Raw genomic sequence first — 16756 nt, 5'->3', positions numbered from 1 at the left:
CCAGTCATCGATCTGGCAGGGAGTCAAGCAAAGGAAAACAAAGAATGAAAAGAAATTAAAGAAAAAGAAGAAGAAAAGAACGACCGCTAACCGAAACCGAACTCCGTTGAGACAAAGAGGGCGCACATACCGGGCCACAGCACGGCATAATACAGCATGGCATAGCACAGTGTAGCCCAGCTCAGCCCAGCACAGGCCTAGCTAGCGCCCAATCCGGAAGAGGCGGGGATTCGATCCAAGATATTTGAGCGAAACATGAGGGTCATAACGTAATGTTTTGGAAGATTTAGCGGCTGTAAGAGGGAGAAAGAGACGTTAGCAGGGTTCACAGCGTGTGCTGGATGAAAGAAAGGGAAAAGTCAAACTCACTCCTCGGCCCACTCGTTCTCGCGGCGAATCTGATCCTCCTCCTCAGGAGTGAAATCGTTCTGAATGTTGAAAGTCTTGCGGATTTCCTCGGGAGACTTGCCCTTGATCATATTAGCGACAGTCTTGCAGCCGACGTCCAGCAGAGCCTTGATATCGAGGTAATTGGCAGCCTGAAGAGAAGAAGAAGAAAAATGGTTAGTGAATGGTTGGGTTGGGTTGATTTTCGCTTTCGCTTTCACTTTCGCCGCGGGCGCGGTAGCGGTAGCAACCAAACAAGCGTCCGAGTTACTCACCAGAATGATCTCGAAAAGCATCTCCTGGTCAACCTGCATGAACTTCTGGTCCCATTCTTCGATATCGCTGGTCTTGCGGCGGTTGTCGTCCTCGTCACCGGCGGTGGGGGGGGTCGTTCTTGTGGTGCTCGCACCACTCGATGACCTTGCGGAGGACGGCCTCGTTGACCTGCGGGGTGGGGTATTGGTGTTAGCTTAGCTCTGCGACCGTGTCTCATATGCGCTGGGGCGCTGTGTTGTGCTTTGGTCTGTGCCAGTTTTGTTTCGCGGAGTTGACAGGAGCTTTTGGATGGCATGTAAGTAACTTACGTTGGGAATGGGGATGGCCTCGCCGGAGTCACCGAGATCCTCGAGCATGTTCTTGATCAGGACGGATCGCTCAGCGACGGTGCGCTCTGTAGAGGGGGTTAGTTGGTGGCGCGATCAATGGGAGATGGGATTTTGTACGTACCGACGGTGACATCGACACCATCGGAGCTGGTGAGGGTGATTTGGGGGGTGGCCATTGTGAAAGTGGTGATGGTGGAGTGTGGCGGAGAGATGGGTTTCAGTGACGTCTGGAGTGAGAGTTAGATTTGCGGAATGGTGATAGGTGGGAGATGTAGGTGGTCGCTGGTAGCTGCAGATATGAGGGCGAAACTGACTTTGGGGTGTTTGAGGCTGGGTGAGTTGATGAGCAGTTGAGAGAGAGAGAAGAGGAAGAGGAAGTCGGAGGTTGAAAACGGAGGGGCGCCTTTTGTTTTAGTCCTCCGCGGCTTCTTTGAGGGGCGGCCCCCACGGTTGGACCAGGCTGTGACTGGAACTAGGTAACTGTTAGGCTGTTTTAGGCGGAAGTCTTTGTCCAGGTATTCGATATTCGAGTTACTCTACAAAGATACAAAGATTCAAAGAATAGAACCTTAGGAAGATTCCATTTTATTCTAAAGGTGTGACTTGAACGGCATAGTTAGTACTGGGTGGTAGTAGTTACTACTAATACTTTACTTAGAACACAGCAATTTATGTTTCAGGGTATGACTATAATGATTATTACTATGTCATTATACTGATATTCATGACAGAATAATCAAATCTACCGTTTATCAGATAAGTAATGCTGAAAGTTCGTAGAATATACAGCTCTACTACTTGAGAGTAAACTATGGCTGCTATACCCAATCACACGTGACCTATATGTACTCATACTCGCAGCATCAGAATGACTCTTCAATCCCTACTCAACACCCTTCTCATCTCAGACATTTTTCTATTTTCCCAAGTGTTCAGCGTGTTTTATCACGTAGCTCCTCAAACCTACACCAGTCATCACTAACATCACTAACATCACCAACACCACTAACATCACTAACATCACTAACACCACTCCTTGTCTTACCCCACGAGTGAGGATTGCAGATTATTGAATCCTCCAAGGCCATCTTACTCAAATCTTCTTAGTCCCTGGCCCCTCTGAACAAAATGGGTTCGATGAATGACTCACTCGAGAAGTCACTCGCAAAGTCCCCCCGCAAAGTCCCCTGCCAAAGTCCTCGCCAAATCTCCCACCATATCTCCCACCGAAGCTCCCGCCAAAAGTTCCAGTACCACTACAGTTAGATGATCCCCAGATCTACCAAAAAACCCATGTCCCTGATACTAATATTATCTTAGAATTTCAACAATCCTCCAGGATGGACAGATCGTGATATTCATATCGACTGGGGTGATACTGGAATCGGTCCAGACCTCACATCTACTTATGGTCTTGGTCCAGGAAAACCGATCTTGGAGCATATTGATGGATTGACACAAGTCTTTCAAGCTGGAAATAAATTCTATCTCTGGGTTATGACGGTTGATGATGTCTACGAGACAGATTGTCGGGATATACATGATCTCTATGATCGTCTATGGCGGGGAGGAATGAAGACCATCGAGACACGGCGCCTGGAGGAACCTGACGACCCTGAGTGTTAGGATGAGCTTCACAGCTTTGCGCGTTAGGAGGAACTTCACCCCTTTGAGCGTTAGGAAAAAACTTACTCCTTTGCGTGTTCAGAGAAACTTCACGGCTTTATGCGTTGGGTTAAATCAAAATACTAATAGCTACATTGCTAATTTTTATCTCGAGGTACCCCGTCACAATTATATTATTTGTACTGATAATTAGAGTACCTTAGAGTATGCTACTGGTTCCTACTGGTCCCTACAGGTTTATACTGGTTTATACTGGTCTACTACTGGTCTACTACTAGTAGGGAGTGGACGGGGGAGGTGTAAACTATCAAGTGCGGCTGATATCATCCACATCCACTTCCCACTTCCCCCCTTGTCCAACATTTTCAACTTGTCAACTTTTCCCTTCTCACTTTTCACTACTTTTCCCTTTCACCTTGATCTCCTCCCGTCTCTTTCTCCTTCTCTTCCTCCATTTCACTCCCCTTCGACATGTCCATATGAATCATGTGGAGACGAACCTACCTGCTCTTACTGCTCATCCGTGTTTACTTCGCCCTGTCGCCAAGCTACATCCACCCCATGAGCATTTCCAGGGTCCAGAGGTCTTTGCAGGTATGATTCCACCCCCTCTCCCCCCACCATCGCCTTCCCCTGATGTAATCATCGCTGCGACGCGTTGAACGCACCAATCGACACGCGCAAAGGCGCAGGATTACTTGTCACGGCGGTCGCATCGCGTCGCATCCCATTTCGTCACTGCGCATCCCATCGCAATCGCATCACCACACACCAAACCACCACAATGTGATTCAAGCAACGCGCTAACTCCCAGCTCCACCTCTATAGGCCGCGTCCTAGCATATCCCTCGCAGTTACCATGGGAATTCACCAGTTCCCTCCCCATCCGCAGCGTCTTCCCGCTATGGCCCATTTACGAGGTGCCCATGAGCCTACTCAAATGGTTCTACTCGGAGATCGGATCGGGGAGCCCTCCGCCACAGTTGGTCTATTATGCGCTGCGCGCCGGAATGTTCCTGCTCAGTTTTGTGCTGGAAGACTGGGCGATCTATGAGTTGGTACCTTCGCCGCGTCACCGGCGCGCGACGGTCGTGCTGGTTGCCTCATCATATGTCACCTGGACATATCAGACGCACACCTTCTCCAACTCCCTCGAGACTCTGTTGGTAGCCTGGGGGCTGGTTCTGATTCGGCGCATCGTCGAGAATAAGGTTCGTGCCGTCTGCTCTCTACATTCTATCCCAGTGTTGCTACTCTGCGCGATGGGTTGCGCTTGGCTGCGCTGGGCCGCGCCGTGTTATACGTACTGACCAACTCCAGCAACGCTCCTCCTACTTCTCCTACGCCGTCTTCTCCTTCATCGCGGTGGTCGGTGTCTTCAACCGTATCACTTTCCCAGCTTTCCTCCTATTCCCAGGTCTCCAATTACTGCCATACTTCCAACGCAAGTCAGTATTCCACGCCAAATCCATCTCACCACCCCCCACCATCCCACTCTAACACCACCCAGGCCCGCATCACTAGCAGCAATTATCGGCTTCGGACTCCTCTTCTCCTTGACAGCAATCTACATAGACACAAGCTTCTACCGACCCACCGCATCCATCCTCTCCATCATCCGCGACCCCATAATAACACCACTAAACAACATCCTCTACAACACCGACAAGAGCAACCTCGCAATCCATGGCCTCCACCCACACCACCAACACTTCCTCGCAAACTTAACCCAGCTCCTTGGCCCAGCATACATAGTCATGATCCTCTCCCTCTTCAGCCGACCAATCGTCCCCTTCGCAATGCGAAACGCCCGCGCTCTCTCAGCCGTCAGCGCAACATTCATCCTCTCAATCTTCCCTCACCAAGAGCCACGCTTCCTCCTCCCCTGCGTACCTTTACTCCTAAGCTGCGTGCGCATGCACCGCAACCGCCTATTCCCTCGCAACATGGATTATCTTCAACGCAGCCATGGGCTTTCTAATGGGTGTTTACCACCAAGGCGGAATCGTTCCGGCCCAGTTAGCTATGCGCGATATCATAAACACTAACACCGCTGCGCAGGGTATTAAATCTGCGCCCGATGCTACGGTCTTTTGGTGGAAAACTTACTCCCCGCCGCTGTGGCTTCTGGGCGCGGAGGAAGAAGAAATACATGCAAATGCGGATGCAAGCTCATACGCAAGCGCAGATACAGCGCTAAACAAAACAATCTCAATCTCAACATTCGACTTAATGGGCATCCCAGGGTCCGAAATGATAACCCGTCTCGACTCATCAGTCCCATCGTGTGGATCTTCTTCCCCGGTTTATCTGGTTGCGCCTATATCAGCCACATTCCTCGACAGCTACATCCCAGACTCGACCGAAACCGAACGGGCCGCGAATCTCCAACTCTACCGCCTCTGGTCATACCGTCAACACCTTAATCTTGACGATATGGATTTCGGTGAGGACGGGGTTAAAGATACGCTTGCGAGGATTGTTGGGAGGAGGGGGTTGGGTGTTTGGTCTGTTAGAAGGAGGTGTAAATAAAATTCTTTTCTTTCTGCTTGCCTTGCCTTGCCTTGCCTTGCCTTGCCTTGCCTTGCCTTGCATTTTCGCACATTCTCGGATCTTGTCTTGTCTTGTCTTCCTGGATGGAGTGGCTGGGCTGGACTGGAAAGATATCCCATCGCATTACATACATACATTCTTGTTTTAATTCGGTTCCTTCAGGTTTTCCTTGCAAGGGCTCATCTGATGTAATTTAATTCAATTTACCGGTCCGCTCTGGGTGATGATGCCAGTGGATCTTGGAAATATTTTCTCTTTTATTGAGGTTGAGGGTAAGGTTTGAGTTAGGTTCTTGTTTTTGTATATATCTTGCTACTCCGTAGTAGAGTGGGCCGAACGCGAAAACTTGATCAGCGTGTAAATAATTATATATCGGGTTATGAACTTGGATTCAGTCACTAAATGATAACTCTAATTTTCAAGTTAGTACTACCTAGGTAGTAGTTTGTCGGTGCCAGTGACCAGAAGCATGACCTGTTCAGGTGAACCGGCTAAGAATGCTCACGCGTATCGGTCCGTGACCATGACCGATATATACTATCCGCCCGCGACTACCGCCACGGCCTAGATTCGATATGACCTTCGGGGCCGTATTAATAGAGATGGATCTTCATGCCTACGACCTCGGGAGTCGGACCATTTCAACTTGAAGTTCACCTGGGCAATTTGGAACTTGAACTTGAATACAAGGGGGGGGGGGGGAAATGCGGTCTACCACTACACTTCACCCGGTCCCGGGGTATGCCCAGTGTACTACCATTTGACAAGCAGGCTAGCATAGTACCTAAAAGATCGGATCCAATCCATCCACCTTCAAGTTACTTCTAGATACTGACAGGCACTGGCACCGAGGCAGCTCCGGGGCTATCTAAATATCCGAGTCCCTGAAGCTTCAAGTTGGAACTACGCAGTAGAGCAGAATGATTATGAAGTAGAGCAGAATGATTATGAAGCTCAGTTCAAATCAGTTCAATACGGTACGAAAGAGATTCAAAGCCATCAAGAAAGTGAGACATCAATTGATTCCATCATTTTTGTAATAAGAAAAAACCCGCCCGCCGGAACCATTTCACCGGACGGCCGGGTACCCGAAACCATCCATCAACATCAACATCAGGGGGGTGTGAGCATCACCGCACTGCTGCGACGCTTTCAATTGTCGTATCGGATTGGGTCATGGTTGTCATTGTAAAATATTGAACCCGATAATTGCACATGGACGTAGTTCGAGACTATCGCAATCCAAGTGTGTAATTTAGTTGATGGCGGTTGAGGGGCCGACACGTCGAATTCTCGAATTCGAAAAACAAAACAAGTTATCGAGTACAGGGCATCGTATCGGTGTCGTGATTGAGGCGTGGTCGGGTATATCCACTCCGGTCCAAGTCGTAACCCGAACTTAAACGTTCAGGCAGGACTTACGCCAGTGACGGCGCTTGGCGTTGTATCTGGTACTTTGTTAGTTTTGACTTGGGGGTGGTGTGTGGATATTCATGTCTGCTCTGCTTTGCTTCAATTTCGTCTGTTCTGTTCTGGTCCGTTCCGTTCTGTTCGGTCATGTCATGGCGGGTTTGTTATGGCGAAATGGTGGGAGGCGATAATGGAGAGTTGTTGTCGATGATTCGGGGATCGGTATTCCTTCTTTTTCTCTTCTTTCCTCCTCGCTGAATAGTCGTATGTTTTTCGACACCGGGACATTTGAACTTGGAACGGGAACGGAACTCGAACGAAACGAAAACTGAAGCTGAGCTGAGCGAATAAACAGGATCGCGCGTACCTGATGGTGTTGCCAGTGCGCAGGCGAATCCACTGAGGGATGGGGCGGTTCTGGCGCTGAGCCTTAGCAAGCTTTTGCTTGGTGCGGAAGGTCTTGTGGCTCTATTGGTGCGAAAAAGAAAGGGTTAGTTATCGATCGGTCAAAAATTCGAGGCGATGGCGAAGGGACGGTGGCGAGAAGGAAAAGATCAAGGGTTCAGGTAGGACATGTCGTATAGCTGGGTGGTTTTACTGACCGGCATCTTGAAGGCTTGAACGCGATGAGCTGGATGAGTTGGGCAAGATTCCTCGAGTGCGGATGATTTGTGTGCGGCAGGGCTTGGCCAAGCCCTTCGCTTGTGCGTCAGGTGACTTGTTGGTTATGTCATGTGGATGATGTAAGCAGGATGTGGTCTGGGCGGTGGTGGGAGGCAGTATGTACTTGCCACGTGACAATGACCGTGACCGTGAGGAGCCTCCATATGTACATATCGTACATGCTTCACAATGCGAGACCGGAACACAATCTATCCGGTGGAAATGACTCCTATCTGACCCAGGATGAGTAGATTAGCCTTCAGGCCACCCACAACGGAGACTGTAAGCAACTGATCCTTCACCGCATACTACAGGCTACGAGGACGGAGTCGGAGTCGGACTCAATGCAGGTTGAATCCTTCTGAATGCAAGCATGGGAGGCAAAACCTGATGGAATCCGATCCGAGTCAATGTCAACGCGAACACGAGTCAGATACGACAGATGACGGAGATTGAGTCACCGACCCCCGATCCCCGATCCTAAACGACAACGGGGTGAATCTCTGATGTTCCATTCGGCAAGCACTGCGATCCACCAGCTCGATCCACCAATCACAACCAGATCAAAGCGATCTGTGCCGGCTGTGTCAGGTGGGTTCATTGGAAGGGGAAGTCTTGGACAGCTGTTTGCCTGGGAACAGCAGGATCTGCGTATTCGCATATCTACATTTCGTGCAGACTCCGAACTCCGGGTCCGTAGATGCAGTGCAAAGCAAAGCATACCTAATTCGTACATAAAACGGTGGTGGTCCGAGTTAGGGTTAGGCTTGAGCATTGGCACACAGCTAGGCGATAGCATTATACACACACAGCGACGTCTCTTATATGACTGCCTTAGATATATGGGGTACTCCAGGCCACATAATACTTATATGGTCCTAGTAACGCGGACCTGCTAGCCGCATTCAGGCATCGCTGGATACCGAAAGAGGCGAGTTCCAGCGGCTCCCAGCGACTTGAGATGACTCCACGGACGCGCGGGTGCGCGGACGCGTGGGCCCGAGAGGCAGGACCAAGAATGAAGCAGTTCTCATTCTCGGATCAGGACGAAAATTCGGTCGGACTGTGCGGAGGAGATAGACGGTCGTACAGTGTAGTAATATTGCGGGCACAATAAAATGTTACGGGGTATACGGAATATATTATCAGTTCAAGTTTACAGGAGGGTTCTATGCCATTCGCTTATAATCATATTCTAACCCTGGTACATATCCTTATCCTAGTCCTACAAATAGCCTAGTGTAGACACAAGGAATAATCTAATATTATTATGCAAAACCGGAGAGTGGCCTCTCCGGCCCACCGAGGACCCACCACTAGTTAGCACTCCGTACGAGTTATTCCCCCATTTCTTTTGAATACGCAAAATCTAGACTCTTTGCTATCCTTTATCTTTATATATTCTGCTAGCCCGAGCTCGTGCCCATTTACGAGTCCCTCCCATTCTTCTTCCATTCTTTCAGTCTTCCTGCTCCTTCTCTTCTTCCATTTATATCTACTCTCTCCCTTGCGCCACACTCCAACTTCAACTTCTTTTCAACCTACCACCGTCTACTATCAATCCGACACACAGAATTCCCTGACCCCTTACACACCCCTGCGCCAATCTGTTCCAACTGCGCTCTAACCTGCACCACCATCTTGCCAACGTGCCCTGCCAACCTCGTGTTCGGCTCCTGAATGGACTAGCTACTAGCTCCACCAGAGAAAAAAAATAGTGGGCCTCGCAAATAACTAGTTGCTGCCATGCAACAACCAGAGGAGGGCGTGGCCGCCGTCGAAAAGGTCCCCAGTCAAGTCATTCCACCAGACTCGACCAACTTGGAGAAACAACCACTTGAAGATGCTGCTTCGACCACCTCCACCTCAAAGAATGGCTCCAAAAACGGTTCAAATGGCTCCAAGGATTCTGCCGCCCCCGCAGATGACGAGGATGCGCTCTTCGCCCACCTCCCACCACATGAGCAAGAAATCCTCAAATTACAACTCCATGCGCCTCCAGTGACGGTCTCCTGGTTTGGTCTGTACCGATATGCATCGCGCAACGATCTACTGATCCTACTCGTCAGCGGTCTCTGCGCCATTGTCGCCGGTGCCGCCATGCCTCTCTTCACCATCCTCTTCGGCGCATTGGCTACTGCTTTCCAGCAGATTAGTCTGGCCAACAACGGCATCGGCAATTACACTTATGATGAATTCTATCACGAACTCACCAAGAACGTCCTTTATTTCGTATACCTCGGTATCGCCGAGTTCGTCACCGTTTACATCAGCACTATCGGTTTCATCTATACCGGCGAACACATCACCCAGAAAATCCGCGAACACTACCTCGAGGCCATCTTGCGCCAGAATATCGCTTACTTTGATAAGCTTGGCGCTGGCGAGGTCACTACTCGCATCACGGCTGATACCAATCTCATCCAGGACGGTGTCTCTGAAAAGGTCGGCCTCACCCTAACCGCTCTCGCGACCTTTGTCACGGCCTTTATCGTGGCTTATATCAAATATGCTCGTCTCGCGGGTATCTGTACCTCGACTATCATCGCCTTGGTGATGGTTATGGGTGGAGGATCCCGTTTCATCGTCAAGTATAGCAAACTCTCGCTGGAAAGCTACGGTGCTGGCGGTACCGTCGCGGAAGAAGTCATCAGTTCAATTCGCAACGCGACGGCTTTTGGTACTCAGGATAAACTGGCCAAGCAGTACGAGGTGCACCTGCGCGTTGCGGAACGCTGGGGTACGCGCCTGCAAATGGCGCTTGGCGTCATGGTCGGCGCCATGTTCGGTATCATGTTCCTCAACTACGGTCTCGGTTTCTGGATGGGATCGCGCTATCTCGTTGCCGGTGACGTGAATGTCGGCCAGGTTCTTACTATTCTGATGGCCATCTTGATTGGTTCTTTCAGTTTGGGCAATGTCGCTCCCAACGCTCAAGCTTTCACTAATGGTGTCGCGGCTGCGACGAAGATCTTCGGTACTATTGACCGTACCTCGCCTCTGGATCCTACAAGCGATGAGGGAACGACTCTCGATCACGTCGATGGTGATATTGAGTTCCGCCACGTTAAGCACATCTACCCCTCCCGCCCTGAGGTGACTGTCATGCAAGATGTTTCTCTGAAGATCCCCGCCGGTAAGACCACTGCGCTGGTCGGTCCCTCTGGTTCGGGAAAGAGTACCATTGTCGGCCTTGTGGAGCGCTTCTACCTCCCCGTTGGCGGTAATGTCTATCTTGACGGCCATGATATTCAAGAATTGAATTTGCGTTGGTTGCGTCAGCAGATCTCGCTGGTCAGCCAAGAGCCTATTCTCTTTGGTACGACTATCTACGAGAACATTCGCCATGGTCTCATTGGAACTCGTTTCGAGAATGAATCCGAGGAAAAGATTCAGAACCTTATTGAAGATGCTGCGAAGATGGCTAATGCCCACGACTTCGTCATGGCTCTGCCCGAGGGATATGAGACTAATGTTGGTCAACGCGGTTTCTTGCTCTCTGGTGGTCAGAAACAGCGTATTGCTATTGCCCGTGCTGTTGTTTCCGACCCGAAGATCCTGCTGCTGGACGAGGCGACTTCCGCCCTGGATACCAAGTCTGAAGGTGTAGTTCAAGCAGCTCTTGACCGCGCTGCTGAAGGCCGCACCACCATCGTCATTGCCCACCGCTTGTCTACCATCAAGACCGCGCATAACATTGTTGTCTTCGTCAATGGATCCATCGTCGAGCAGGGAACTCACGACGACCTCCTGGAATTGGATGGCCCATACTTCAAGCTCGTCGAGGCGCAACGCATCAACGAAGAGAAAGAAGCCGACGCACTGGCCGACGCGGAGGAAGACGAAGACTCTGACGAACCCTACGAGAAACAAGAAATCGCCCGCATCAAGTCCTACGCCAGCGCATCATCCAGCGGCAAGACAAAGGACGAAGTGCAACCGACGAAAACCCTCACCAACGAAAACTCCATCCAACGCGCCGACACCCGCAAATCCGTATCCAGCATGGTCCTCGCCAAAACCGGCACCGAGGGTGTAGGAAAATACTCACTGTGGACCTTGATCAAATTCATCGCCTCCTTCAACAGAGCCGAATGGAAATTCCTCGTCGTCGGCCTTTTCTTCTCCATCCTCGGTGGCGGCGGTCAACCAACCCAAGCCTTCCTCTACGCCAAAGCCATCACCGCTCTTTCCAAGGGCCCAAGCGAATACGCCGAACTACGCAAGGAAGCAAACTTCTGGTCTCTAATGTTCTTCGTCGTCGGCATCGCGCAATTCATCACTCTATCCATCCACGGCGTCGCCTTCGCATACTGCTCCGAGCGCCTCATCTGCAAAGCCCGCTCAAAGGCCTTCCGCATCATGCTCCGCCAAGACATCAATTTCTTTGACAAAGAAGAGAATTCCACCGGCGCCTTGACTTCCTTCCTCTCAACCGAAACGAAACACCTATCCGGTATCAGCGGAACGACTCTCGGAACGATCCTAATGACCTCCACAACCCTCATCGCCGCAATCGTCATCTCCCTCTCCTTCGGCTGGAAACTAGCCCTAGTCTGTATCTCCGTCGTCCCCGTCCTACTAGCCTGCGGTTTCTACCGCTTCTACATGTTGGCCGCATTCCAGCAACGCTCAAAAACAGCATACGAAGGTTCAGCCAGCTACGCCTGTGAAGCCACATCCGCCATCCGAACCGTCGCATCGCTAACGCGCGAATCGGACGTATGGTCCATTTACCACGGTCAACTCGACGCCCAGGGCCGCGCTAGTCTAATTTCCATCTTCAAGTCTTCCCTTCTCTACGCCGCTTCCCAGGCATTGGTCTTCTTCTGTGTCGCGCTGGGCTTCTGGTACGGCGGCTCATTGCTGGGGAAGGGCCAATACACAACATTCCAATTCTTCGTCTGTTTCAGCGAAATTCTTTTCGGCGCTCAGTCTGCTGGAACGGTATTCAGTTTCTCGCCTGATATGGGTAAAGCGAAGAATGCGGCGTACGAGTTTCGAAAACTCTTCGACCGGAGACCTGTTATTGATACATGGTCCGAAGAAGGCGAGACACTTTCGAAATGCGATGGAACGATTGAATTCCGCGATGTTCATTTCAGATACCCGACTCGGCCGGAACAACCTGTGTTGCGGGGACTGAATTTGACTGTTTCGCCTGGTCAATATATTGCTCTTGTTGGACCAAGTGGTTGTGGAAAGAGTACGACTATTGCGCTATTGGAACGATTCTACGATGCGCTCTCCGGAGGCATTTTCGTTGATGGAAAGAACATCGCTGATCTTAATGTTAATTCTTACCGGGAACATTTGGCGCTTGTTTCGCAGGAACCGACGCTTTATCAGGGCTCTATCAAGGATAACATTCTCCTTGGTATTGAGGCTGATGATGTTGAGGAGGAATTACTCATTAAGGCTTGCAAGGATGCGAATATTTATGACTTTATCATGTCTCTTCCGTGAGTCCCCCCCCCCAAAATCCTCTCGCTGCGCAGTGCAATATCTAACCAACCCCCTCAGTGACGGCTTCGCAACAATAGTCGGAAGCAAAGGCGGAATGTTATCAGGAGGTCAAAAGCAACGCGTAGCAATCGCCCGCGCACTCCTCCGAAACCCGAAAATTCTCCTGCTGGACGAAGCGACCTCAGCACTGGACTCCGAGTCCGAGAAGGTCGTTCAGGCTGCGCTGGATGCGGCGGCGAAGGGTCGGACGACGATTGCGGTTGCGCATCGACTTAGTACGATTCAGAAGGCGGATATTATTTATGTCTTTGATCAGGGACGTATTGTTGAGAGTGGAACGCATTCAGAATTGTTGAGGAATAAGGGGAGGTATTATGAGTTGGTTAATCTTCAGAGTTTGGGGAAGACTCATTGAGGTTGTTGAGAAGATTTCTAATTCCTAATTCCTTTCCGAGTTGCTTTCGCTTCGCTTTTGATTCCCTTCTTGCGCTCTGTGAGACTCTTTTGGTTTCGTCTGATTGGGCTACTTTACCCAGACTTGACTGACTCCGACTCTCAGCCCCCTTTCATTTCTTGTTATCTGTTTCATTTTACATATCTCCATCTCTTTGTACTTAATTACACCCTCTCACCCCTCATTCCTCACTTATCCCATCTCTACGATAGCTGGGTCCTCCTCTCATAGATCTGCACGGAGCTGGCGGCGTCGAAAATATCGAATTAATTTTAATATCATTTCAAAACATCATGATCAATATTGGTACTAGTAGGCATTGAAAATACATTTTAAACAGAAACCATAATTCATTCATACTGTTACGAGTACTAGTGTTGCAAAAAGAAAGCAGAAACTTTGCCAATAGCAATATCAACAATACCCAAACAACAAATCACGAAAGTTGACAATTTAGTTACACGGAACCTTGGAATCCTACTATTACCCAATTGGAACCTAACTAAACTAAACTAAACTAATACCCACCACGCTGATCCCGAGCCATATGTTGCTGCTGCTGAACCGGACGATCGGCATCGGCATTATACTTCTGGCGCGGAGTCGTATACTCTCCTTGTCCTTGTCCTTGTCCATGCCCCTGTCCATATCCTTGTGCTGGTCCTTTTCCTTGAAGATCCTGCTGCGCACCCATGCCCGCACCCATGCCCATGTTCATATTACTACTACCACCAGCTGCAGCATTACCGCCAAAACCGGAATTGTCGAGAGGCTGAGCGGTATTGGCAGTGTTCAAGTTCTGAGCCATCGGGTCGCCAGCACCGGCCCCTCCCGCGGCTGTTGTTGTGCAGGGAGCGACATGGCTAGTAGCTTTATGGGACTTATTTTCCTGGGTTGAGGTGCTGAAGTTTTCTTCTTGGTCACCCATCTGCTGGCCAAGGTTGGGATCGAAGCCGGGCTGCTGCTGGGAACGATGTTCCTGGGTGGATTTGTTGTAATTGTCTTCGGTTGAGGAATGGCTGTCCATGCCTTGGCCTTGGCCCAGGCCTTGGGTAAGAGGTTGCTGTTGTTGTTGCTGCTGAGCTGGCATGTTGCCCTGATTCATGCCCCGGCCCTGGTTAAAACCTTGCTGCTGTTGAGCTGGCATGTTGCCCATGTTGCCGGTGGGTCTCTGGGTGCCGATTGGGGCTTGATTGGGATTAGCACGGTGGTCTGGGGTGGTTGTAACTTGAGTTAGCTGGGTTGTTTCAATGCTTTGCTTTCGTACTTGCTATGCTGCTTCATATAAAAGTCCACAGCTACTACAAGTCCTAGAGCAAGGTGATGTGTAGGCAGAGAGAGGATCAAAATAACATACCTAAATCACTATCAACGCGCGGGTCCAGTTTATTGGCAGTCTTCGAGCTGTGAGGACCGGCGTTTATGTCGGCGGAACTAGCACTCGAGGAAGTATCTCCAGGCATCGAGGAGGAAGGGTTGCGATTGTAGGAACTGGGCTGGCTCTCTGTTGTGGTACTCGTTGGATAGTTTGTGTACTCATTGTCTGCTTATTCCATGGGTTGAGTATATGATAACGAAGTGATATAATCGAAGTCTGTGAACACGTACCCTGGCTCTTGAGATTGGGAGCAAGACTACCAGTACCATCATCCGGGCGGTTAACGTTACGACCCGGGCCTGTATTAACAGGGTTGTCCATCCTGGGAGCGGGAGCGTTCTGGCGATTGTTGTAGTTGGATGTGAAAGGGTTTCCTGCGTTGTGGGTGCGTTCGTCGGACGTCTGAGTCTGACTGCGAGTTACGGGTTTGTCGTGGTCAGTTATGGCGTCCTTGACTTTGTGAACGAAGTTCGACATTGTAGATTTAAGTTTGGATCAGTAGTTTTGAGATGCTAATCGTAGTGAATTAGTATGTCAGTCGGGGGTGGATAAATCAAGCTGTTTTATAGTAGATCTCACACTAATTGCATACTAATGATTCTAAGCAATATCTCCACTCTTACTACCAGTAGTAACTATAGTGACGACATGTGTGCGGTCATGCAGAATAATAAAACAGGGAATAGTACTAGGAATTTGCTGATTCTATCCAATCTTCCTCTCTCATGACGTCGTCCTAATACATGCTAGCATGAGAGGTGAGCGGGTGGCTTCAAAGTCTCCGCGAAGCTCAATACCATATTGGGACGACATTATTCCAGACCCAGCAAATAGATGACCTGAATTCAGAATGTCGCATGTGACTACCTTTCCCCGGCCTAGATATCCATGGTTCGTGCGCCACCCATGGTTCTGGATTCAGGTATTTGGCGAAAAGTATATAGTGACCCACGGGTATAGCTGCTTAAAACCTGAATTGGCCTATTTATCCTTAGACTATCTTTGTTCATAATGAAGGCAAAGCTAAGGATAGTGCTGATTGGAGAGGTGAGCAGAGAGGAGGCGATGTAGGCAGAAACTCCTAGTTGAAGTTATTATGGGTGTGTTGTACAGCCTCAAAGGCGGTCCCTTTTTCTGCCCGCATAACTGCCCCACCAGGCCTGATGCACAGGCTGCGGCTATCTATAGAGCGCCATAGCTATGACTGTGACCTTGATCAGAAAGCTGGTGTAGAGATAAAGTATATTAAATAATTAGAATGCCTGCACTCGGATTCCCCGATTCCCCCATTCCCCCATAAAATCAAACCCATAACACCATAGCCTTAAACTCCAGTAAAAAAGAGATTCGCAATCCACACGCATAGATAATATAACGCTTGACACCTGAACCTCTCACACGTTGACCATTGACCATTACTCGAAATGCATTGAGTCACATGAGTAAAGAATCAATCCTTGTCCAACATCCCAAAACTCCTACTCACGTCTCCAATTCTCTCCCCCCGACTCTCGGCCAGTAATCCCATCAATCCCTGCGCCACGTCCTTAATCTCATTGTAAGAATGTAGGAGGTGAATGTGTTGCTTGACTGTTTTGTCTGGCTCGTTGCTGTAGAGATTCAGTGTCAGTATTGGCAGCTCATATATGCATGCATGTATGTGGTGCCAATGGGATCTGGTATGCTGGTAGGTTGACGGATTGGGGAGAGAGACGGACTGTAGTTTTGGGATGATCTCGTTTAGATCGGATTGAATTGAATCGATCTGAGATTGGAGGGTTGTGACTGATTTCTGAAGGGTGGTCTGTTGGTTGTTAGTAATTGCTGGTGCTGGTGCTGGTGCTGTGCTGCTTGGTTTGACTTACTATTTTGGCTGATTGTTTGTGGGCGTGAGCCACCTCTGGACTTGGAGTGGTTAGTTTCATCTCGATGTCTGTGTCTTTCGGGTCCATGTTGGGGGCATAGTAGTAGGGTGAGTGAAGTGAGAGAGAGAGAGAGTGAAGTGTATACATACTATTGTATTGTACTGTTTGTATGTGCATGGCATGGCTGGCCAATCAGACACGCCGCTGAATCAGCCGTGCCTGGCCGCGTCTGCCAAGTGGATCGTAAGGAGAATTAGGAGAATTGTTATGCAAATACTCCGTAGTTATAGGAGAAATCAGGAGTAAATATTGGAGAAAAGGTAGAAAATCAGAGAATACTTCATTTTAG

At 49.7% G+C, this 16756-nt stretch overlaps 7 protein-coding genes across 7 annotated transcripts; 3 read left to right on the top strand and 4 right to left on the bottom strand.

Annotated features, from left to right (window-relative positions):
- Positions 1 to 365: 365 nt before the first annotated feature.
- On the bottom strand, positions 366 to 1168 carry skpA (SCF ubiquitin ligase subunit skpA; the record flags this gene model as incomplete). Its single annotated transcript, XM_056625800.1, has 3 exons — positions 366 to 831; positions 940 to 1057; positions 1114 to 1168. The coding sequence occupies 3 exons, from the start codon at positions 1166 to 1168 to the stop codon at positions 366 to 368; spliced, it is 639 nt and encodes a 212-aa protein (XP_056494382.1).
- A 692-nt stretch (positions 1169 to 1860) lies between these two features.
- On the top strand, positions 1861 to 2618 carry N7509_001162 (uncharacterized protein; the record flags this gene model as incomplete). The annotated part of the gene is made up of 3 exons (XM_056625799.1): positions 1861 to 1929; positions 2100 to 2253; positions 2332 to 2618. 3 exons carry the CDS (start codon positions 1861 to 1863, stop codon positions 2616 to 2618), a joined length of 510 nt encoding a protein of 169 aa, XP_056494381.1.
- A 479-nt stretch (positions 2619 to 3097) lies between these two features.
- On the top strand, positions 3098 to 5150 carry smp3 (glycosylphosphatidylinositol-alpha 1,2 mannosyltransferase smp3; the record flags this gene model as incomplete). Its single annotated transcript, XM_056625798.1, has 5 exons — positions 3098 to 3212; positions 3447 to 3829; positions 3939 to 4066; positions 4129 to 4636; positions 4680 to 5150. The coding sequence occupies 5 exons, from the start codon at positions 3098 to 3100 to the stop codon at positions 5148 to 5150; spliced, it is 1605 nt and encodes a 534-aa protein (XP_056494380.1).
- A 1420-nt stretch (positions 5151 to 6570) lies between these two features.
- N7509_001160 (60S ribosomal protein eL39) lies at positions 6571 to 7189 on the bottom strand (the record flags this gene model as incomplete). The annotated part of the gene is made up of 3 exons (XM_056625797.1): positions 6571 to 6619; positions 6949 to 7049; positions 7184 to 7189. The coding sequence occupies 3 exons, from the start codon at positions 7187 to 7189 to the stop codon at positions 6571 to 6573; spliced, it is 156 nt and encodes a 51-aa protein (XP_056494379.1).
- Positions 7190 to 8990: 1801 nt separating this feature from the next.
- mdr1 (ABC multidrug transporter Mdr1) lies at positions 8991 to 13125 on the top strand (the record flags this gene model as incomplete). Its single annotated transcript, XM_056625796.1, has 2 exons — positions 8991 to 12706; positions 12768 to 13125. The coding sequence occupies 2 exons, from the start codon at positions 8991 to 8993 to the stop codon at positions 13123 to 13125; spliced, it is 4074 nt and encodes a 1357-aa protein (XP_056494378.1).
- A 556-nt stretch (positions 13126 to 13681) lies between these two features.
- Positions 13682 to 15019, bottom strand: N7509_001158 (uncharacterized protein; the record flags this gene model as incomplete). The annotated part of the gene is made up of 3 exons (XM_056625795.1): positions 13682 to 14376; positions 14522 to 14707; positions 14773 to 15019. 3 exons carry the CDS (start codon positions 15017 to 15019, stop codon positions 13682 to 13684), a joined length of 1128 nt encoding a protein of 375 aa, XP_056494377.1.
- A 973-nt stretch (positions 15020 to 15992) lies between these two features.
- N7509_001157 (SWI5/SAE3 family protein) lies at positions 15993 to 16494 on the bottom strand (the record flags this gene model as incomplete). The annotated part of the gene is made up of 3 exons (XM_056625794.1): positions 15993 to 16152; positions 16261 to 16346; positions 16408 to 16494. 3 exons carry the CDS (start codon positions 16492 to 16494, stop codon positions 15993 to 15995), a joined length of 333 nt encoding a protein of 110 aa, XP_056494376.1.
- Positions 16495 to 16756: the final 262 nt, after the last annotated feature.

The sequence above is a fragment of the Penicillium cosmopolitanum genome, assembly GCF_028827165.1.
Source record: "Penicillium cosmopolitanum strain IBT 29677 chromosome Unknown utg000003l:1.0-3747932.0:1.0-3751027.0, whole genome shotgun sequence".
In the NCBI taxonomy this organism is placed as follows: Eukaryota; Fungi; Ascomycota; class Eurotiomycetes; order Eurotiales; family Aspergillaceae; genus Penicillium; species Penicillium cosmopolitanum.
This window is presented reverse-complemented; position numbering and strand designations above follow the sequence as displayed.